This window comes from Phodopus roborovskii, unplaced genomic scaffold (genome assembly GCF_943737965.1).
Source record: "Phodopus roborovskii unplaced genomic scaffold, PHOROB, whole genome shotgun sequence".
In the NCBI taxonomy this organism is placed as follows: domain Eukaryota; kingdom Metazoa; phylum Chordata; class Mammalia; order Rodentia; family Cricetidae; genus Phodopus; species Phodopus roborovskii.
In genome coordinates this window covers 21,404,863-21,426,621 of record NW_026126540.1, presented here as the reverse complement: position 1 = coordinate 21,426,621, position 21,759 = coordinate 21,404,863, and the positions used below count along the sequence as shown (strand labels likewise).

The 21,759-nt window shown below is 48.0% G+C and overlaps 1 protein-coding gene across 13 annotated transcripts in view; it reads right to left on the bottom strand.

Moving 5' to 3' along the window:
• Positions 1-508: 508 nt before the first annotated feature.
• The window catches only part of Arhgef11 (Rho guanine nucleotide exchange factor 11), a 114,396-nt gene continuing 93,145 nt past the window's right edge, over positions 509-21,759 (bottom strand). For 6 of the 13 annotated variants that reach the window (XM_051199000.1, XM_051199010.1, XM_051199013.1 and 3 more), the window contains 22 exons: positions 21,599-21,698; positions 20,855-20,884; positions 16,006-16,132; positions 12,922-13,101; positions 12,768-12,815; positions 12,404-12,591; positions 11,881-12,027; positions 11,537-11,616; positions 11,265-11,390; positions 10,679-10,796; positions 10,001-10,179; positions 9,399-9,474; positions 8,942-9,109; positions 8,162-8,252; positions 7,463-7,588; positions 6,935-6,996; positions 5,960-6,163; positions 5,331-5,672; positions 4,314-4,442; positions 3,198-3,442; positions 2,739-2,925; positions 509-1,546 (listed from right to left, as the gene is read on the bottom strand). In XM_051199000.1, the coding sequence (XP_051054957.1) occupies positions 1,488-1,546; positions 2,739-2,925; positions 3,198-3,442; positions 4,314-4,442; positions 5,331-5,672; positions 5,960-6,163; positions 6,935-6,996; positions 7,463-7,588; positions 8,162-8,252; positions 8,942-9,109; positions 9,399-9,474; positions 10,001-10,179; positions 10,679-10,796; positions 11,265-11,390; positions 11,537-11,616; positions 11,881-12,027; positions 12,404-12,591; positions 12,768-12,815; positions 12,922-13,101; positions 16,006-16,132; positions 20,855-20,884; positions 21,599-21,698 (3,012 nt within the window). In that variant the 3' untranslated portion in view covers positions 509-1,487. The remainder of the gene's footprint in view (positions 1,547-2,738; positions 2,926-3,197; positions 3,443-4,313; positions 4,443-5,330; positions 5,673-5,959; positions 6,164-6,934; positions 6,997-7,462; positions 7,589-8,161; positions 8,253-8,941; positions 9,110-9,398; positions 9,475-10,000; positions 10,180-10,678; positions 10,797-11,264; positions 11,391-11,536; positions 11,617-11,880; positions 12,028-12,403; positions 12,592-12,767; positions 12,816-12,921; positions 13,102-16,005; positions 16,133-20,854; positions 20,885-21,598; positions 21,699-21,759) is intronic. The other 7 variants (XM_051199001.1, XM_051199008.1, XM_051199003.1 and 4 more) reach the window with 5 other exon arrangements.

The following is a 21,759-nucleotide window of genomic DNA, read 5'->3' as shown; positions in this document are numbered from 1 at the left end:
CCCAAACCATCTCTGCCAGCATGCACATAGCCTTAGGGATGATGGAGGTTGTCCATACAACTCTGATGGAGGGAGGAGGCTTGGAACTAGGACCTGTCCCCAGCATTCCCTGCTGTTGATCTGTCTCCTATCTCCATACTTGAAATCTTAAGTACTTGTTGCCTCAGCACGGGCTGCTAAGAGGCTCCAGGGACATCTCCCATTGCTCTCAGTCTGCCGGGTCCTCCAAAGCTCTACGGCCTCCTCTCTTCAGCCCTACACTTATCTGTGGGAAGGAGACGGGTGAGAACAGTGAGGTGCAGCTGAGGGTAGGTCACGTCAGCCCTGCTTCTGTGTGTGAAGTAACCACACTGTCTTTCTTGGCCAGGGTCACTTGCCCGACCTCTTCTGAGGAGGTGCACACCTGAAACTTTGGGAGAGGTGGCAAGGGCTCTCCCTCTACCCATTCTTGACCAGACACAGCCAACACGTCCTGTATCAGTCTAAGAATTATACAACCACAATGGAAGAATATTAACTTTTCTTTAAAAAAATCTTAACCATGAAAGGAAGAAAATAAGAGTATACATTATTTTAACAGCAAAACAGTCATTTCCATATCTATATTTTATATATTATATATATTTATATATATGTATATATACACCTAGCACAGTGTGTATGTTCATCAGTGGGGAGCGGAGTGAGGACATGATGATGAACCAACGCTGCTGTGGTCCCTGGGGAAGGGCCCTGAATTAACTCAGGGACTCTGCTCTCTTAGGGTCTGTTCTGAGCTCCGTACCTGCTGTATTTGTTTCTATGGGGCAAGTGGGTGGGGAAGGAGGTGGGCATGGGTCTCATGGGCTCATTTCCTGACACAGGAGGACCCTGGAGCTTGGCAGGGCTGGGGTCTGGGAGACCTCCCTGCTGTGGGACACAGACGACAGGAACCACCATGAACTGGGCTGCTGACCGGCTCTCCGCTTAGCTGTCTCTGACTGGCTGAGCAGGCCAGGGACAGAAAAAAAAAAAAAAAAAAAAAAGGCTAAGTTATTTACAATGGCAAAAATGCACATACAATAGACATATTTATAGGAACTAAGGGGTCAGAGAGGAGAGCCAGGCCCCCCAGCTGTCTCGGGCCCAGAAGAAGGGGAGGAAAAAAGTGCATTTACACATAAGCCTCCTCCTCTGACTTGCACACCTGAGGGTACTGTGCACACGGCACACCCCACACTTGCTATGTAGCTATGTGGGGTGAAGGGGTAGGCCATTGTGGGAGACCTTTCTGTTGCGGTCAGCATGCTTGGGAGACGAAAGCCATGGACACTCGGCTAATAGGAAGAGACACTGAAACTGTCCAATGTGAACCGACCAACATGCAAGCCTCTCCCCGGGCCTCTGCAGCATCTTCCAGGGGGAGGCTTCGGTCTCTTAGTGTTGTGCTCTGGCTCAGGCCAGACTCCAGCAGAGTGGAGGAGCACAGGCTCAGGTTATCTGGATGGCTACGGTCCTGGTGACGAAGCTGTGTCTGTGGCACTGTCTTCCAGGGGGGTGTCGGAGCCTGTGGGAGGATGGTGAGGGTTAAGAAGCTGGCTAGGTTTCAAGTCCCAGTACCAGCTGTCAGTGATGAAGCTAGCTTCTTCAGAAAGTTTTTTTTTTTTTTTTTTTTTTTTTTTAACTAAAATAATTTTACTTATGTGAATGAAAGTCAGACGACTTGCAGGAGTCAGTTCTCTCCTCCTACTGTGTGAGCCCTGGGGCTTGCTTGAACTCAGATGGCCAGGCTTCGTGGCAAATGCCTTTAAACACTGAGCCATTCTGTCAGTCTAACCCTTGTTTCTTGTGGGATTTCAAGTCTATGAGGACCCCACCTCTGTCTGGCCCCAAAAATCAAGACAGGTAAGTGTGTTAACTTTCAGAGTCAGGCCATGGCAGTGGCTTTCCCCCGGAATCCAGGTTTGAGCCACTAAGAACCTCCTGGTGCATGGCCTCAACATAAAAAGAGGGTTCGGGGGGGGGGGGCTGGAGAGTTTGCTCAGTGGTTAAGAACACTTCTTCCAGAGGACCCAGGTTCAATTCCCATCACCCACATGGCATCTGTAACTCTAGTTCCATGGTGTTAAAGTTGTCTCTGGCCTTCCTTAGGTACTTCATGTATGTGGTATACAGATTTGCACACAAAGCATCCACACAAAGGATGCTTTTAAAAAGAAGGATCTGCATGGTCCCAGTTGGAGGGACCCTCTGTGTGGCTTCCCTAAAAAGAACCCTTTCTGGGGCTGAAGAATGTTCAATGGATAGGCTGGAGTTTGGATCCTCAGAATCTGTGCAACCCTGGATATGAGAGTGTAGACCTATAGCCCCAGTTCCATGGCAACAGGTAAGTGGAGACGGGGGACCCAAACGAGCCTGGTTTACCCAGCAGTGAACAGATTCTGCTCCATGGAGGAAGTGGAGAACAGACAGCTGAGGTTGTCTTCTGATGCCCCACACCACTTTTCTCACTATGTGGTCCTGGCTGGCCGGGAACTATATATAGTCTAGGCTGACTTTGAACTCACAGAAATTCAGCTGCCTCTGCTTCCTGGGTGCAGGGATTAAAGGTGTGTCCCACTAGGCCTGGCAAAGGTCCCTTTCAGAAGCGGAGGGATGACAACTCAGGGTCAAGGGACGATGGCTCACTGCTTGGCTATGCTTTCTCACGGGTCATGGCATTCCCTTAGGCGGCACATGCAGGGATTGGTGTTACTCACCTTCAGGGCAGGACCCCTGCTCCTGACTGTTTTGGGAGTCAGAGGCCAGGGCTTCCTTGGCTGGAGGAGAGAGAGAGTGGTCTGTCCATCTGGCTGCCTCTGTGTGAAAACTGCCCACAGGAGTGGTCCCACCAGATGACTCTCCTCCGAGGGACTTGAGAAGCTCTCTGTGGGCCAGCTCCATGTCCTAGAAGAGTTGTAGGAGGAATGTTTGAGTTCCAGTGCTAAGGCTCACAGGATGTGGCAGGTAAGCTGATGATGGTGGCCTAGGACTCCAGTGAAGATAACACACTTCATGAGTTGGGGAATGTAGCTTAATGGTAGAATGTTTGTCTAGCATGTATGAGGCCCTAGGCTCAATATGTTTATATCCATACACACACACATATATATATATAAATACATAACTGTCCTGAGTAACAGATGGAAGGCTTATTGACCCAAGGCCATGTTCCTTACCTTGAGTCTGTGAAGCTTGACGGTAAGCTGCTCGATAGTATGGAAGATCATGCCCACATCCCTGAGGACCAAGTTTGGGGGAGAGCAGCTGGGACATATTTGATCCTCAATGCCACCCCTCTGGTACCGAGGCTCAGCTGGCCACGTAGGGAGGCTGTGAGTCTGTGAGGGACTCAGGGGTGTCCCGGCAGGCTCAGTGTTGGAGTCCACAGGTCCTGCCGGCATGCTGACATAAAAACAGTTCCCTGTACCGGTGGCAAGGGAAAGACATCAGACAAGCAGAGATGCCTAAGCCATTCTCCCTCTCCCTCAGTGTGCCTTGTGACAGAACGGGCCAGGGAGGCTTCTACAGACAACCTAATGCATGCAGGCCCATGCTGCCTACCAGGCTCCCAGAGGCCCTTTTCTCTTTAGTTGGCAACTGTTCTCAGGCTGGCCACCTGCCAGGGGAAGATGCTTAGTGATGAGAGTGAAGAAGGGGCAAGATGGAGGTGTTATGCCGAGGGAGACAGAGAGCAGCTCCCATCCATGAAAGGAAGGAGCAGGAGGTTTCAGCCCCCCCCCCCCCTGGAAAGCAGCAGGCAGCATACTTCAACCATTTCAGTTCATACTCTACTGATGCATGTCAACACTGCCCTACATGTCATCACCCCCTAGAAACATCAACTTACTGGGGGGGGGGTGCAGGGGAGGGTCAGGGATAGCTGGCAGAAGTATGTAGTATGTAAAGGAAAGCCCCGTTACCAGGGAGAAACTCAAAGGAACCTGAAAAGTCATGCAAACCTTTTCTCAGCACAGTGCTAGAGCAGTGGACAGGGCTGGGAAGTGGTTGCTCAGGATGTCAGGTTAAGTACACTAGAGTGTGGGCACTGGCAAGACTTTTCTTGCTTTCTTCTAGACCTGACCATGGGCCGAAAGCTCTGCGAGTGGTTTCTCAAAGCTGGAGATAGAGGTCTCCTTCCTGCCTCTGGGCTACTTCCCAACCATCTCAGACAGCTTAGGGAGCACACAGAATGTTTGTGGGTAACTGAACACTGGCAGCCAAGGCCCAATTCTATCCCATTGGACCCCTGCTACAGCCTGGCCTGGCTTTGGCTCCAAGGAGAAGTTGATTACCCGTAGCCTGTGCTCCGCCTTCCACTTCAGATAGCTCAGATTCTGACTGGCCACTCTCTGGTAGTGCAGGGATAACTTTGCTGCCCGCCACCTTGGCTGCACCGACACCACCACCAGGGAGAAGAGAGACTGAGAGACAAAGCAAGGGGAAAGGAGGGAAGAGAGAGCATGAAGGAGAGGGAGAAGGAAGTGGACATGTCAGGGGATAACAAGAATAAAGGAAGAAAAGAACAAAGTGAGTACAAGATCACACATGGCCATGTCCCAGGAGCTGCAGAGAACACCCCACCAGGTCACCTTGGAAGAACAGAAGCAGGCTGGTTCTCAGAAGCCCAGCAGACAGCCTTTGGCCAGCAAAGGCACAGAGACTGATGTCAGACAATCCCCCTCAGCCTCCACTGGTCCAGGTTCTGGCCAGACTCCTCAGGAGAGTTTTTCCTCCTCCATATCTTTACTGGTCTATTCAAACCTGGCTGGAGTTGTCACAGAGCTGCCCACAGCATCCCCAACTTGGATATCTTCCCTGCCACTCTGTACTTGCTCCCAGACAACCATCCCCATTTCCAAAGGTCTTCCCAGCTTCATCTTAGGCCCCTCTGCGCTCACCCCACCTTCTGGAATAAAAGGCTGTCGGCATTTGCCCTCATGTTTCTAAGCCCGAGTCTCTTGGGAAGAAAAGTGACATTGTTTTTTCCTCTGGACTAGATAATCAGTGAAACTTTTACTGGAAGTTGATGTGTGCTGGCTGAGGAGGGAGCTAGGAAATGTTCTCTTAGATTACATAAGGAAAATAATTTTGTCTAAGACACACAGACATTAAGTAGCAAGTCAGGGCTTTGAGCCTTGGCTATCTGACTTCAAGGCTCTTCATATCAACATGTCTTCTTCCCCCAGTTCCCAATGCCAGTCTGCTCACACATTATCCGAGAGAAGGATGGGAAGAGAAGTGTCTGCCTGTATCACTCATCTCTTCCCCAGCAAAAGTGTGAACACAATGGGCACAAAAACATATTTTACCTTTTCTTACAACTTTATAACTTCCTGTTGGTTCTGTGCTTGAAGCCTCTTCAGCTGGGTTCCTATCCAGCTCAGGAGAGTCCCAGATGCCAGAATTTCTGGTCCTTGGGGGCAGGTGTGCCAGAGAACAGAGAGCCACATCTTCTCCCTCTGGCCTCAGGAGCTGGGTGCTGTCACCTATAGTGGGAGCTTGCCCTGGGGATCCTGGGTCCCAGGGGTGAGAGGTGATGCTGACGACAGAAGGGGTGGGTGTGAGGTCATCCTCAGGCTCGCCAGCAGCCTGAGTCTTCACAGTGTGACCTGGCAGGAGGCTGCGCAGGATCAGGTGCCGCAAGTTCTCCACTGCAGAAGAGACAGAGAGTGATGGCTTCCCTAGTGAAGGACTGCACATAGCCTAGTAATGGGAAAGCTCAGGAAACGAGGGCTACCATCGCTCCTGCCACTAACACAGTCAGTCTGTTGCCACCCGAGGGTGGAGCTGGTGGGTTTCTGGCTGTAGCTGGTATTCCTGCATCTAGTTCCCCTCAATTATAACTAGTAAGCACATTGGAGTAGGTAGAAGGTGAAATTCATACTGGCTGTGCTCCTGGGATATCAGGGGCCAATGACAGAGTCTTTGAGGTGCTTACCATCTTCCAGGGCAGCATCAGCAAGTCCTTCCATGAGTAGAGGGCCTGTGAGGGCCAGAAGGACAGGGTCCCTCGTCCTGCTTTCTCCATCCAGGGAGGGGGAAGGGTGAGGCAGGGCTCTCAGCTCCTCTGCATCCTCTTCCTGCTCAGGCTCTTCTTGTTCTAACAGCTGCTTCTCTTGAACTCTCAGCTGGGGCCCAGGGCCTGTTTTGCATGAGTGTGTTAGGGCATGGGAGAGTAGATGTATGAGGTGAGCCCATGTCCAGCTGTGGACCCTGGGCTTAGGAATACTGGTTGGTAAGCTCTATGGAAATTCATGGAGCACCCCCTGAGGGCGCCATCACTCCATGCCCCTGACACATACCAGCAGACAAATACAGACTTGTCCCTGCCTGGGGTGGAGGCTTGAGGTCTTAGTGGAGGGACACAGGGCATCAAAATAAACTGGGAAGTCAGGCATTTGCTAGGAGGTGGTGACTATTATGAACAAAAATAAAAACAGTAACAGAACTGCTGGAACAGAGCTAGGAAGGATGAGTGGGACACAGAGGAAGACATTCTAAGTGCAAGGAAACAGAAGAGTGACACAGGCAGAAGAAGAACAAACCAAAGCCTCAAAGAGAAGTTACCTGCAAACTGTGGTTCTATATCTCATCTCAAAAAAATTACATCTTAACTGCATGCATACCCCAATACTTCTCACTCTCTGTGTGCATCTTGTTCTATGATAGTAACCTCTGGCTGAAGCAGGCAGGGGCCTTTCTTCTGCTGACCTGTTACCCACAGAGTCAGTGCGAGTTGGTCAAACTGTCGTCAGTTTCTTCTCTAGACTCCCCTTTCCTATTTCTCGAAATGGTATCTCTCATATCTCTGGCCCCGATGGACTCTCCCATCACCTGACACCTTAATCTGACCCATACCTACAAAAAAAATGGACTATGCTGGTCTCCCAAAAGATGGAGAGGGGGGCCTTACCTCCAGATAGTTCCTTGGATTCTGGTTCAGTATGGTAAACTTCTGAGTCATTTATTTCTACCCTGAGAGAAGAAACCCATTGAAGGTTAAAGCAGACCGCCTGGTGGAAATTTCTAGCTTTGCCAGCCTGATAAGGTGTCACGGAATCCAGTCTGGCCCCCTCATTATCTTTCACAGGCAATGAAAGAACATGGTGCAAGGAAGGAGCTGGCCTCATCACCTGAATGGGCTGCACAGGCTGGCAAAGCAGAGGGTAGGTGTTGGCCTAGCTTCTCTGGCTTCATTCCATACCACATCCCTGACTCAGGAGCAGTCTCCACTATATCCAAAAGGGGGTAGTGGGGGAGAGCAGGGAGGACAGAAGGCAAAGAAGCAGAGGCATGTTCCACTATATGAGAACCCGGGGCTGTTTCCAGGGGCATTTCCCCGTGGAGGCTGTCTACCCTAGGGGTGAAAGGCTGAGGAGCATCAAGAAACAGGCAGGTAGGATAGGGAATGGTGCTGGAACTGGGGGGCTAAGTGCCACACCTGTTAGGGGTGGGACCCTGGTAGGCTGGCTCCTGGGATCCTGGTGGTGAGGGATGGATGGGTGTTGGGGCAGCTCCAGGGTGCTTGGTGGCATTCTGCACAGCTTCTTCCAAGAGTTCCATCCATCTGTTGCTCGGCAGAAATACAAGAAATACAAGTGGTAAGAATAAGGCAAGGGACACTCCCTGTCCTCTGTGGACCTCACTGCCAAAAACCTTCAAAGCCCTTTCACATCAATGACCCTCTGCTAGGCAGACCTCCCCCTCTATCAACACTCCTCATAGGCTATCCCCCTGGGTTTACATGACTCACAGCTACCAACTACTCCATATCAACACTCCTTTCAGAATAACATTATACAGATGAAAACTCAGAGAGGAAGAATCAGAGGTCTGATTTAACCTGTCTCTGCTCACTGTGCCATTGGCAGCCAGTGTTGGGAAACATGGGGTAGACAGGTTGGGTAGAGTCAGGGCCTGGATTATATACATGGATTTATTATGCTTGGCTCAGGCCTGGTTGTATCCCGGGGTGAAGGCCTCTGCTGCTCTGTGCCCAAGTTGCTTCCTAACTTTTCTTAATCTTCCATCCAGGAACTGCTCTGGGGCCCAGCCCTGGCCTCACTGCTCAAATCCTTCTACACACCACTCTGGTTCCAAGGGGACAGAAGGTACACGGGGCCCCTCAATCAATTCTCACATATTCTTGTCTGACGATGTCAATGCAACCAGCTCATAGATCTGGGGAGGGCCCAGTTCCGAAGTACAGATGATGAAGAAGGCTCGTTTATCTGGTGAGGAAAAGAAGGCACAAAGTCTACACTGGACATGGCAGCCATGGTTACCAACCTGAAGAAAACACTATGAGATATAGCTGGGTCATCAGAATCAATTGGCACTCACCAACAAAAAACACAGGCAATTATGGGTTCCCCCAGTGACATTTGTCAGGGTCATTCCTACTTCCCTCTTGCTCTACTGAGGGCTGATGTTAATATAGTGCTTAGGGCTTACCAAATCTTTTCATGTTGAGCTGCTTAGGGAGGTCAGGTGTCAAAGATGAAGGCCCAGAGAATGTGGTTGCTGATTCCTGCCCATTCTCATAATATCATACTTTGCCTGGACTCAGATCCATGCTGTAGGTGTGGTTTCTTTTGAAATGCTGCTCTACCCAAGGCATTCGTGCAACAAGATCTGTCCTATTCTTTATGTCCCATTTCTTCCACCCTTGCTTTGGCACCCTCAGCCCCACCCAGTGCACCCATCGCACCCATCATGGTCCTTTCAGGCTGACCACCCCTCACCATGCCCATCTTGGACCAGATCTTCCTGTTTAGACTGGGTCAAGACAGGAAAGGAATACAGGACATTAAGCCGTGTAAAGCCCCAGAAAGGGCCTACATCACCCAGTGCTCACTGGGTAGTGAACGGTGAATATGCCACATAGCCTCAGGCTTGCTGGCTCATCTCTCATGGGTACCTGTGGCCACAGAGCGGATGAGCACAGCATTGAGCTTCAGCACAGGGCTGAAGGTCTGCTTGCTGTCTGAGGAGCCCACAGCTGTCTTGCTGTGGCACTTCAACAGTAGCCTTTCTTCTTGTCTCTGCAGCAGCACGAGCAGGTCCTCTAGTAACAGCACCTGGAGGTCTGGGAATTAAGACAATCCCTGTTGCTCTGCCACTCAGAGGTATTAGATGCTCATGCCCAAGACTAGGAGGCCATAGGAATCCAGTGACTCCATACCCTCCCTTCCCACACTGTGCTTAAGGAGCCCTGTGGTGCCATTGTAGTTGCGTTATGTATGCCTCTCCAGCATCCCTCTATCCTAATAGAGCAGCAGCTTCCAAAGCCCATGCAACAGAGAAGAAGAGCAAACCCCGGGGAAGCACACTTACCACAGGCTCCCTCCCATTTCTTGTCCCTCCCTGGCACATACCCAGGGTCTTATCTTTGCTGATCCTCCAGGTCAGGGGCCCCTCATGGATCATCTTCCTTGTTGTAAGATCCAGGCTCTGTAAAGGAGACATCATCACTGCATTCATTCAGCAAGTATTTAGGACGTCTTTGTGCAAGGATATTATGCTAAGGAAGGTGCTGAGAATCAGTGGGTAGGAAACAACTGTTATCTTTAAGCTCTTGCAGGGGATGGAGAGAAGTAAAGTGTGCTATGAAGCCCTGTGCCTGTGATGCTCTGGGGGATATGTTAAGGGATTAGACTTGGGATTCCCACTTGGCCATCAAACCTCCCAAGAAGTCAGTGCTGTTTTTCCTGACCTTCTCTTTAGCTTTATTCCCTTCACATTATTTCCTCCTTGACCTCAAGTCCTACCCCATTCTATTTCCTTCGGCTGAGTTCCAACATCTAGTGGAATTAATAGGGTGTCTGACATTAATAGGGTGTGTCTCCCAGGGCCTGATTGTGCCACCCTACACAGGTACCATGTCTCTTACTTCTAAGACTCACTGGGCCCTGACTTGAGTGTTCTGCTCCTCAGAGCGCCCAGGAAGGCTGCCAGTGTTTTAGCATCCACCTCCTACCTTGAACTCTGCTGCCAAGGGGTTGCTGGCCCGCTCTAGGGCAGTGGCATCTAAGCGTTTCTGGTAGCTCTCTAATCGGTGACGGTTCTCTGTCTGCTTCACTGCTTCGTTTACAAACTTGAGGATCTCTCTGCACTGGTCCCGGGCACGGCAGAGCTTTTCATGCTCAGATGTGCCACCTACCAGAAGGGGAAAATGTGTGGTAGTCAGTGCTTCTGCCTGCAGAGTGCTGATGCTCGTCATTCTTCTAGAGTTATATGTGATTAGCATAATTGCTCCATCCTTTTCTGTGGGTTTCTGTTGAGTCACCTTGCTAGTCCCCTGGTTATAGCTTCCATACACCCAGTAGAGGTATTAATGGGTCTAAAATCCAGCATAGCCCTGGTAGGAACTCACAGTTGCCCAGAGGTGCCAAGACGCCTTCAAGGGCCAGCCGTTGGGTCCATGCTTCCTGGTTTGTATAAAGGCTCAGAAGCCAGGAGTGGCCTTGCTCTCCCTGCTGTGCAACACTTTGTATTTCCAAAGCACATTTACAATTATTCTCCTCTCTGAGACTTAATGTACCAGGACAGGGAAGAAGACACCTAGGACCTCAAAGGTCTAGGCTTGCTAAGATCCCAAAACTGACAAAGCAAGGATGTCTGCTGGCACAAGCCATTAGCCCTCCCCATGCCCTACCCTCCGTATGCTTGATGATATTCTCTAGCAGCAGAGGGTACTTGGTGAGCCGCTGCATTTCAGAGATGATCAGGTCTCTAAGCTGCAGCCGCCGGCACTGAGGGTGGCTCTCAGCCTCCTGGACAGCAAGAAGCAGAGAGAGGAAGAAGTGAACTATTGGTTGGGAGCTGCCTTTAGGGGTCAAGGCTAAGATGGCTGTGAAAATGCCAAGTAGGTCCTAACCTGGACGGATCACGTGGAAATGGTGGCAGTTTTTTCCTTTAACATTTAGGGAGGGGTTGATGTTGTCAAGAAGAGATGGTCAAAACAGAAAGACAGTATCATTCCCATTTTACAGAAAAGTACACACAAGTGCTGGTAGGCAAGCTAGGCCTTTTGCCTGCTTGTCCAGAGTACTTCTCAACCAACGGCATCTTTGGCTCTAGAGGCAATGCTTTACGGCACTGGTGTGCGTGATGTGGGTAGGTAGAGGGTACTGCTAAGTGCCCTCCTCAGAAGAGGAGGTAAGGTTGAGGCCTGATGAGGTTAGATCATCTTTGGTGAGCATGACACAGCTGAGGGAGGGTTAAGACACAGCCCAGGATACCTGCATGAAGAGCTGGAACCGGCTCTCCTTTCGCTGTTTAGTCTTGATTAGCTCTAGTGCTACTGACTGATAGGAACAGAATTGAGCAGCTACTTGCTGGAGTTCCTCTCGGGCAGGACCATCAAACTAAAGAGGCAGAAGGGACATGGTCCAGGTATCACACTCCCATCAAGGAACAGCAACCCCTCCCTGCCCCTTAACTATCCCCTCCTCTGTTAAATTCCTCAGTCTTGGGTAAAGGGATCTTGCTTCCTCCAAACTCCTTGCCATACCCGAGCCAGCATAAGGTCACCGATGTCTCTGATAATGGGACCCTCCTCCCGGAGCCTCTTCATGGCCTCACACCAGGAATCTGTAGTAAGAAGGAAGAAGCAGAAATGCCTGGGGTTGAGCCACACTGTTAGATACCTTATAACCAGGAGGAAAGGCACTTTTGACAGTAGTGCCATGGAGAAGTCTGGAAGCCTTTACTTTGGATCTGGAGGGCTGGCTTCAAGCTATCCATCAGCTTCTCTCAGAAGTAGTGGGGTTATTTACTTAGGGGATCGAGGTGGGGTCCAAACTGAAATAGAGTGGAAGGTGGCAGAGGGAGACTGAAGGGACGCAGGCTCCTTACTGTGAATCTCTATGAGTTCAGGCAGATTAGGGAAGAGTCTCGCCAGCTCATCCCGAGGCATTAGGTTTTCCTTTTTCATGCGCTGGTAGAAGATGAGGTCCAAGACCCGGAGTGTGCGCAGATGGGATGCTTCTGTCACAAACAGCTCTGAGCAGGGGTTGTGACATGGAGAGGCAGGGGGAAAAGATCACCAAGTGTCTAGAGCAGGGGTTCCCAACCTTCCTGATGCTTCCCCAGGTTGTGGTGACCCCAACCATAAAATTATTTTGTTGCTATCTCATAACTGTAATTTTATACTGTTATGAATTATAGTGTGGATATCTGATATGTAACCCCCAAAGGGGTTGAGAACCCCTGGTCTAGAGTCAGTCACTACCTGGTCCCCACGCCATACCGCTCTTTAGGGAAGTAGAGTGTTGCTTTTCTCTACCATTGGGCAAAGGCCAGAAACGAGGTGACCATGGAGAATCTCTCCTATGCACATAAGCATGAGTGGAGAGAGGGAAGCAAGGCAGGTTCTCACCATTGATGACCTCTTGCCGGTCAATCTCCCTCTGTGTCAGCCCTGCCATCACATCCTTGCCTACTGTATGCTGCCAGTTTTGGACATCTGGCTCTGGCTCCAGGTCAGACAGTTGGCCCAGATCATCCTCCAGAAGATGGGGAAGGATAACATCTGTACAGAACCCCAGACTGGGGGACTCGATGCTCCTGGGGAAAATGGGGAGCTCAGCTTCACTTGTAGGTAAGTTACATTCAAGGTGGTCTGCTACTCTCCTACCCAACTGCTTGTCCCAGGCCCATGGAGGTGCACATCTGGCCACCCTTAGATGTATGAAAGTGCCACAGAGATACCAAACAGAGGTACCACAGTGCTCACCACTCACCTGCGGCCCATTTTGGGTGTGAAGGGAGGGGTTGGGTTCTCAAGGGACCTGAGGAGAAAATACCAACTCTGAATATATTGTATATAATAATAATAATAACAACACAACAACAACATTTATCTAATCACACTAAATAGCAACGGAGGCTATTTACCTGGTGGAGAGGCTGGAGGCAGAGGATGAGGCTGACTGATGAAGGCGAGTGGCCTCAGCAGCAGCATCCATGTCAACATCACTTCGGGATCGGGGCACGTTCTCTGCTTTCCGAGATCGCTTCATCTCTTCCCGGCCCTTGAGGCTCTCAGAGCGGCCCAGGCGAATCTCTGAGCGTGAACTGCCAGAGAGGAACAGGAACTTTGAGATCTGACATTGTGGCTAGTTTTTACCTATTATCCCCACTCCAAGGTGCCTTAATACCACAGGTTTTCTACCTGGCCCTGAAAGGCCCAAACATGAGGGTCCAGAAGCTGCACAATGATAAGCCACTCTGGCTGCTCTACAGACTCTCCGCTCTCCTCGGTGGGCTTACTGGGTAGTTTCTCTTCACCTTGAGCTATCAGAAAGGTGAAGTCAGGAGCTAAGACAGTGGTTCTTAACTCTCCTAATGCTTCGAGCCTTTAATACAGTTCCTCATGTTGTGGTGACCCCCAACCATAAAATTATTTTTATTGCTACTTCATAATTGTAATTTTGTTACTGCTATGAATTGAAAATATCTGATATGCAAGATATCTGATAAGTGACACCTGTGAAAGGGCTGTTCAACTCCCTAAGGGATTGCAACCCACAGGTTGAGAATTGCTGGGCTAAGAGAATCAGGACTGTGGTGTCTCCAGATGCCTAAGACACCATGATCCTTTCAGAAGACCCATGGATATCGTAGTCCTTCACTAGAAGCCATAAGGTCCACTGCCCTGGAGGCCATCTCATGGCCAGTACACCTTGCCTGTTTTGGACCAGCTACTCTCTTCTCTGATTCTGAGATGGATCTTTCCTTGACAACATTCTCTTTGAGGGAGGTATACTTAGGGTTCCTACATTGGCTCTGTAATTCCCCAGGCTGTCTGTCAGAAGATGATGCTATAGTATTCTCACTCTCCTGCTGTGATGCAGATTTCTCCTTTTCCTACTCTGACAGCATCCTCCCTAAGCTTCTATTTCCTTCCCAGGGAGGAATGGCCAGGGAAATGCTTCCAGAGCTTGGTTACAGTAGGCAGGGGTTCATTCCTGGCTGTCATGCTTGGCTGACAAGCATCCTTAGGGCTTGGTGAGATGATGACAACTGAGAACTGATTTCTGTTGAGACCTGCCGTGCCTCAACACAGATGGCATCTCTGACCCTTAGATGCCCCTGGATGCACCACCAGGCCCTGCTGGGCCGGTCCTTTGTTGACATTATTACTAATCTATATCCTGTTCTGCGTCTGGAACCACAGAAGGCCTTGAGATGTCTGCAGAGTGCTTAATAGTAAATCAGGCTGCTGCCACAGGGATCCAAGTACCTTGAATCTTCATTTATACTTTCTCAAAAAGGCCAGAGGGTTCAACACAGAGCTCATCTTCTGAGGGCCTGAATGTCTTCAGGGTTTGCAAACATCTTGACAACTGATGTCCTCCTGAACATACCCCTCAGAAATCTCTGAGAACAATTCTAAGTCAGGTCAACTTACATTGTTTTCTGTGTCCTCAGTCAGTACTACAAACCTCTTCCAGTAGGGTCAGAGGGCTACAAAGCTTTGTAACTTCCTAGAAAAACCCTTGAGCACTCAACACCTGCCAAGCATCGACAGCAATCTGTCTTAGGTAGAGCAAATCTACCTATCAAGGCCAAGAGTGCAAGTCTGTAAATGTTTCAAATGTTTTCTCAAGGTATTGACATCTCCCAAACTTAGAATATTGGCCATATACAAATTATCACACCTGTCATAATTACATAATTTCTATCTAATTTACCTACAATTGTTAGAACTCAACTTCTCTCCACAGTGCAAATCTCAAGTTTACTGTACCAAAATTTTTGTCAACTTAACTTACTATGGCTAAATCCTTTGACATATATTAAATTTATGAGGGCTAATATAGAATAGAAAGAATAAACTTGCATTCAAGTAAGACTGTCTGACTTTGAGTTGATAGTTATTTCAAAGGCAAAATGACTAGACTATCTACACCACCGCCTTCAGACTATTCCTCAGTGGCTTTCAAACTTGATTGTACAATAGGATTATTTTCCTGTACAAAAAGTTGCAGTACTGTACCTCAGGGATAACTTGAGGACTCTGCACAGACATTCCTGACTAGAGGCAATTTTTATTTTAAAGTTGGCTGCAGCATGGCTTGACTGCTGCCATGCCAGTCAGGAGCAAGGAAATCCTAGAGCATGTGTTAAAACCACACAAACATCCTCGTTTAGAACCTGATACCTGACAGAAATGCAGAAAATTATACAGCACCATCCCCGACCCTGTCCCCACCCTTCGTGAGATGGAGTCTTACTTTGTAGACTAGGCTGGCATTGAACTCCCAGTGATCCTCCTGTCTCAGTCTGTGGAATGCTGAGATTACAGACATGTGTCACCACGCCTGCCCTCCTCCTCTTTTTGATGGGAAGAATCAACTGTCTTGAGCCAACTGACTCTACGGTCTGCTGAGATGGATGACTCATTCCCAGTTACTGCTTGTCTTTAAAAGTGTCAGCAGAAACTCCTTTTTAAGCATTTTAAAAAATTATTATTATTTCAGAGACAAGGTAGACCAGGTAGATCAGGATGACCTGAACTCACAGAGATCCTCCTGCCTCTGCCTCCCTAGTGCTGGGTGGGATTCAAGGTGTGTGACATCTTACCTAGCTTAAGCTTTCTTCTTAATAGGCAAAGAGTTTCTTGTGCCTCTCTGGGCCTTTTATTTTCCAAGACTTCCCTCTGTTCCCTCCAAAGTCCCGTATCCACATCACCCAGTAAGTACTTCCTGATTGGCAGCTGGATAATATAATCCAGCTCCAATTAGGGATCTAACTGCTTAGTAGTTTGGGTGTCAACATGAAGGGTGCCTTCATGATCTTCCACTGGCCTAATTCCCAATACATTATGCTTTCTGCAGCTACTAGGGTGCACAGGCTCTACTTGCGACCTCACAGTCTAGTGGAGAGGAGCAAGGCAGTGGGAATTAAACCCTCGTGCCGAAGCCTGCCCATGCTCCAAGTATGGGCAGCTGGTGGGCCCCATCCAGCTCCAGCTACCTGTCACTCTCCAGCAGGTCCTCAGGAAAGCTTCCTGTTGAGAGTCGTTGTGTCCCCGGCTCTGGGACATCATACTGATGGCTGTTCTCAAAGTGCTGAATGATGTTCCTCACATTGCCTGGCTTAACTGCAGGCAAAAAGAGAAGGAAGGTACTATGCTTTCTGTTCCAGGGCCCTTATTCCCCTCTAGCCCAGAAGACAGAGCAATGAATACGCATAGATGAGGACAGCATGGGACCAGAAGATAGGGTAGGGGACCTGGCCTAGTCCTGGCTGGACACTCTCCCTTTCTAGGTCTCTTCTTTTACACTCTACCTGAAAACAATGACTACATTTTCCTTAAGTCACACAGCATGTCTTTAAAAAGAGAAAAAAAAAAAAAAAAAAAAAAAAAAAAAAAAGCCAGGAAGACGGAAATCACGCCTACATGGAGTCTGTCCATGTTGCCAAATCTCAGGCCCTTTTAAAATTACTATCACTTTCATGTGCTGCCCACAACTCTCCATCCCATTCCCCTGGCCTGCTTTGAGCTCCATCATGAAAGAATCGGTGAGAGGTGATCTCTTAGGAATAGAAGTAACATATTACTCTGATATTTGAACTTCAGCCCTTTCGCCAAGCTGACAGCTTAGGAGCTAGTCTTGTTCAAGAACAAGCAAGGGGCAGAGTGAGGAGACATTAAGACATAATACATGGAAACCCTGCAAAGGGGACTCAGACTAAGGCCAGCATCTAGGAGCCAGTGAGGCAATACGGAGTTCATCTTCAAGACAAAACTGAGTCGTGTGAGGTTAGAGCAGGGCTTGGGTAGAGGGTGGAGGCAGGGTAAGTAAACGAGACTGACTTTAAATGTACAATATAGATTCCTTGTCTATAATAGACCTCCTCACCGAGCAGTGGTGGTGCACGCCTTTGTTCCCAGCACTAGGGAGGCAGAGGCAGGCAGATCTCTGTGAGTTTGAGGCCAGCCTGGTTTACAGAGCTAGTTCCAGGACACATAGGGCTGTTACACCGAGAAACCCCATCTCAAAACAATAAGAACAAAAAGACCCCCTTGTCACAAAAATATGACTTTCTCAGGAAGATTCCCAAGTCTGAGAGAACAAAATTATTGGTTTGTCTATTCTCTTCTACACCGCAGCCCCACCCTTGGCGTAGATGGCTAGGGTGGCCCCTTTCTCAGACTTTCTAAGTAAGTGGCTGGGTGTATGTTTAATAGGGGCTGTTACCATCACTTGCTTTGTCTAGGACCTGTCTTAGACTGAATATGTATCTGGATTGGGGGTCACTACAGACTTGATGATCTGTTGTGTACCCATGAAGGACTTGTCTGGGTGATTATGTTAGAACCTAGTAGGGATATCCTATAACTGACAGCATGAGGCAGAATCTACTACTCCTATCTCATGGGCTACCTGAAAAATGTCTAGGTGTGCTCTGCACAGAGTGTGGCTGTGGCAAAAAGCAGATGTAGCCCTGAGATCTGGTATAGCTGAGTAACTCAGCATAATGGGAAAACGGAAAGGAGTACATTTTTAACCCAGCCAAGTTTCACTAGTAGACTTTGCTCCCTCCTTTTCCTCCAGTCTCTGAATGACAATGGAACTAAGAAAAAAGTGAATTATGTCAACTGGGGTGATAGTTCAGTCACTGAAGTGCTTGCTGCACAGATGTGAGGACCAGTTGAATCCCTAGTACCCACATAAAAAGCCAGGTCTTCAGACTCTCCATCTTGGCTCCTCCTTACTACTTCCTCTTTCCTCCTTGTCTCCTAGTCCCTCCTATCTTCCTTTCCTATTGGCCAACAGTGCTTTATTATTAACCAGTATGAGAAACATACAGAATGACCTCTCCCATCAGTGTGGTGGCAAATGATTGTAATTTCAGTACTAGGAAGATGGAGACAGCCTGCCTAGCAGATCCTAGTGAGAGAGATCATCCCCCAAAGCAAGGTGGATTTCTCATGAGGACTGACACTTGAGGTTGACCTTTGACTTCTATAGCTGTCCCCTCCCCCCATGAATTATGTTACTAGCAACCAGACAAACAGGTAATAGTTGATGATTTCAAGTGTCAATTGAGCCTTTCTAGTAGTGGGTGTTGTATGTCTTAGGGATTTTAGAAGGCCAAATCACATCAAGTGTGATAAAATGTAAATTAAGGAGCACGTGGAGGGCATGGGGTGGAGAGGCCCAGCATGGTAACAGTGTGCACTGCTCTCCCACTGGAACGGTATGCTTGCCAGCAGCCACATCAGGCAGCTCCTGGGGATTCAACTCCCCTGACCGAATTCCCGTGCACATACCCACGCATACAATTAAAAAAAAAAAAAATAATAAAAAAAATCTTGAAAAAAGAGAGCATGTAGACCTTGGCATCTTTATCTTGTTCTCTTGAGCTCAGCAACCTTACTCCACCTTGGGCATTTGTGTTCTCCCAAGCTGCACAAAGCAAGCTTCTTCAGGGAACTGCTTATCCCGTTACAACCTGCTGTTGCCTCATACTTTCCTTGGCATGCTAAGTGAGAAACATATTTTGGCATCTATGAGCCTGGAGCTGGGAATGCAGTTCAATGGTAGAGTAACTTAGTTCCAATGATGATGATGCCTGGATTTCAGGGCTATTCTTTTGTTTTTCCAACACTAAAACTTTTTTTTTTTTTTAAAGTTTTCTGAGACAGAGTTTCTCTGTACGTTTGGAGCCTGTCTTGGAACTCTCTTTGAAGCCCAGGCTGGTCCCGAACTCGGAGAGATCTGCCTGCTTCTGCCTCCTGAGTGCTGGGATTAAAGGCATGTAGCACTACCACCAGGCAAAACTTTTTTTTTAAGAATTTTTTTTCATGATATGTTACAGTAACTTAAAATAAGTCCGAAGATACTATTTTAAAATGCTATTTTTACAAAAAATGAATTCTAGTAACAGAAATTCCATTGTTCTCTTTCCATGTACAAACTACTGTAGAACCTACAAAACATTTTTTTTTGAGACAGATCTCATGTAGCCCAGTATATAGCTGAGGCTGACCTTGATTTCCTAATCCTCCTGTTTCTACTTCCCAAGTTCTAGGGTTATTTATAGAAATAAGTCACCATATATAATTTGAAAATATCATTTAACTGTATATACATGGAATTCACCGATGGAAATAAACTTGCCTGATCCTGTGACATTTTGAGATAGGCTGTAAGTTTCTTATGGGTTAATATGTATGATTTATTATATTTTTTGCTATCCTGGGGATCAAAGCCAGGACATGCTAATCATGTGCTCTACGGAGCCACCTCCAAAGCCCTACATCAAATACTGTTTTTGAAGTGTGTGTTTTTGCAGTGTAGGCTAACTTTGAATGATGTTCCTCAGAAATGACTACCTTCCCCAATATGATCTCAAAGATGTGGAGTCTGCTGATTCAGCTGGTCAGTGAGCCCTCTGTGTCCTCCTCCTGATGGGATTACACATGCATACCGCTATACCTGGCTTTTAGAAACTTTATTTATTTAATGTGTATGGGTGCTCTGCCTGCATGTATATCTCTGCACCACTTTGTGCCTATTGCCAGTAGAGACCAGAGAGGGCCTCAGATGCCCTGGAACTCAAGTGCATTGTGAATCAAACTTGGATCCTCTCTCTGGGAGAGCAGCTAGTGCTCTTAGCCACTGAGCATCTCTCCAACCCCAACACATCTGGCAGTTTTATGAGTATAGGCGATCAAATTCAAGTTCTCATGTTTTTGTGGCAAGTTCTTTACTGACTCAACTATGTAGCTCAGTCTGGTTTCCAACTCAACATCCTCCTTCACTACATTGAAGAGCCTAAGCAGGAATACAGAAAATGATAAAAGAAAAAAATACATTTTTTCTTTGTAATTGTAATTTAATAACTTGTAATTTAATTAGACAAAAACTGAAAAAAATTATTTTTATTGTCAATGAAACCCCAAGGCATTCCTATTTCTATCACCCTGTAGGACACACTGCAGTCTAATAGGGTCTCCTGCACATACACAGTCTCCCAAAGGCTTACATGTTGACGGCTAGGTCGCAGCTAATGGTGGGATTGGGAGGTGGTTAAAGAGTTTGAGGAGGTGTTAGTCTACTTAGAAGGAGGTCACAAGGAGAGGCAATGCCCTTGAAAAAGACACCTGCACCTTAGCACCTTTTTTTTTTGCTTCATACCTCTGCCACATGCCACACACTGCTGCTACAATGTTCTCTCTCTCTCTCTCTCCCTCTCTCTCTCCCCTCCTCTTTTCCCCCCCAGACAAGGTTTCTCTGTGTAGCCCTGGTTGTTCTGAGATTCATGCTGTAGACAAGGCTGGCCTTGAACTCACAGAGATTCTCCTGCCTCTGCCTTGAGTGCTGGGATTAAAGGTGTGTTGCTTAGCTATAATGTACTTTCTTACCATTCCACAAAGCAATGGATCCAAGTGATTATGGACTGAAACTTTTGAGGCTATTAACCCAGAAAACACTTCCTCAGATATTTTGTTACAGCAACAACGGGGCTAGCTAACACACCTTAAAGAGCAAGGGCTACAGTCACAGGGAGGCTGCAGCCAAGAAGACTGGCCTCTGTCAGAACCTCAAGGAAACCCAGCCGGGGGAAGGGGGTTCCCACCTGGAAGAAACCAGGTAAGGTAAAAAGGTGTGGCAGCTAACACAGGGGAGATGAGAGACCCCAGCAGTCTGTGCCACAGAGACCCTGTAGCAGAAAGGAGGAATACATAAGAGATGGAGAGAAGAAAAGGAGAGAGGAAGGATAGGACCAGATGGAAAAGGGACAGCAAAACCTCGGAGGTGGAAAATTGATGCTAACGAGAAGATAAACCCAAAGAAAATGGTCCTTTTACCTTCCACAGAGGACAAGGGAATATGAAATGCTAAAAGAAAAACAAACAAAAACAAAAGTAAACCATGAAAAGTCAATTTAACGTTGCAAGAGTCAAAATAAAAATGTCTAAAGCTAGAAAATGAAAATGTAGAAACAAAAAAACAAAACAGACCTTCAAGAGTCCCTTCATCCTCCCATCCCCAACATCATCAAGTCCAATGCAGGCCAAAATACTATTCAGATTGCCACTGAAACTCAGGATTGAAAATACTGACAGTTTCTAGACATACGACACACGACTGATGAGGAACCAATGGAGGGATCATCAGTTTTAGTGACTGATGGTATCATGGAGCTTGCTCTTATCCCTGCCAGTTCTACTTTAACAGTCCATTCAAACCCCTCATCAAGGGCCAAAACACAAAATCACAGGAGTGTACACAAATCCCAGGGACAAGACAAGGCGGGGCAGTCTTTCCAATGTAGAAGCTCTTCCACAGAACTGTTTCCTAGTTCCCAGACTAAGACCTGAGGGTAAGTCCCACCCCTCAACCCTACCCCCACAGGCTCTGAGGCACTCACCTCACCTCAATGAGATTGCCCTAGATGTAGCTTGGGGGAGACAGCAGCAGTACTATGAGGAAGCCATGAGTTTAAGCCTTGGCTTCCAGAAACACAGCAAGCCCCTCTACTTCCTGTGTAGGTGAAGGGCTCAGTGCTCTACCAAAGAATAGCCAAGGTTTTTATTCTCCCAAATACTCACTGCTCTGAGAAGAGCTTTTGGGCTTCCCAATGTATCTGAGGATGGGGTTTCGCTTCTTGTCCTCCAAGGCATCCTTTTCTTTCTTGGAATTGCTGCTCTGCTGAGACAGGGGACACTAGTTTGGAGGTGGTTCCAACACTCAGACATGAATGCTAATCACT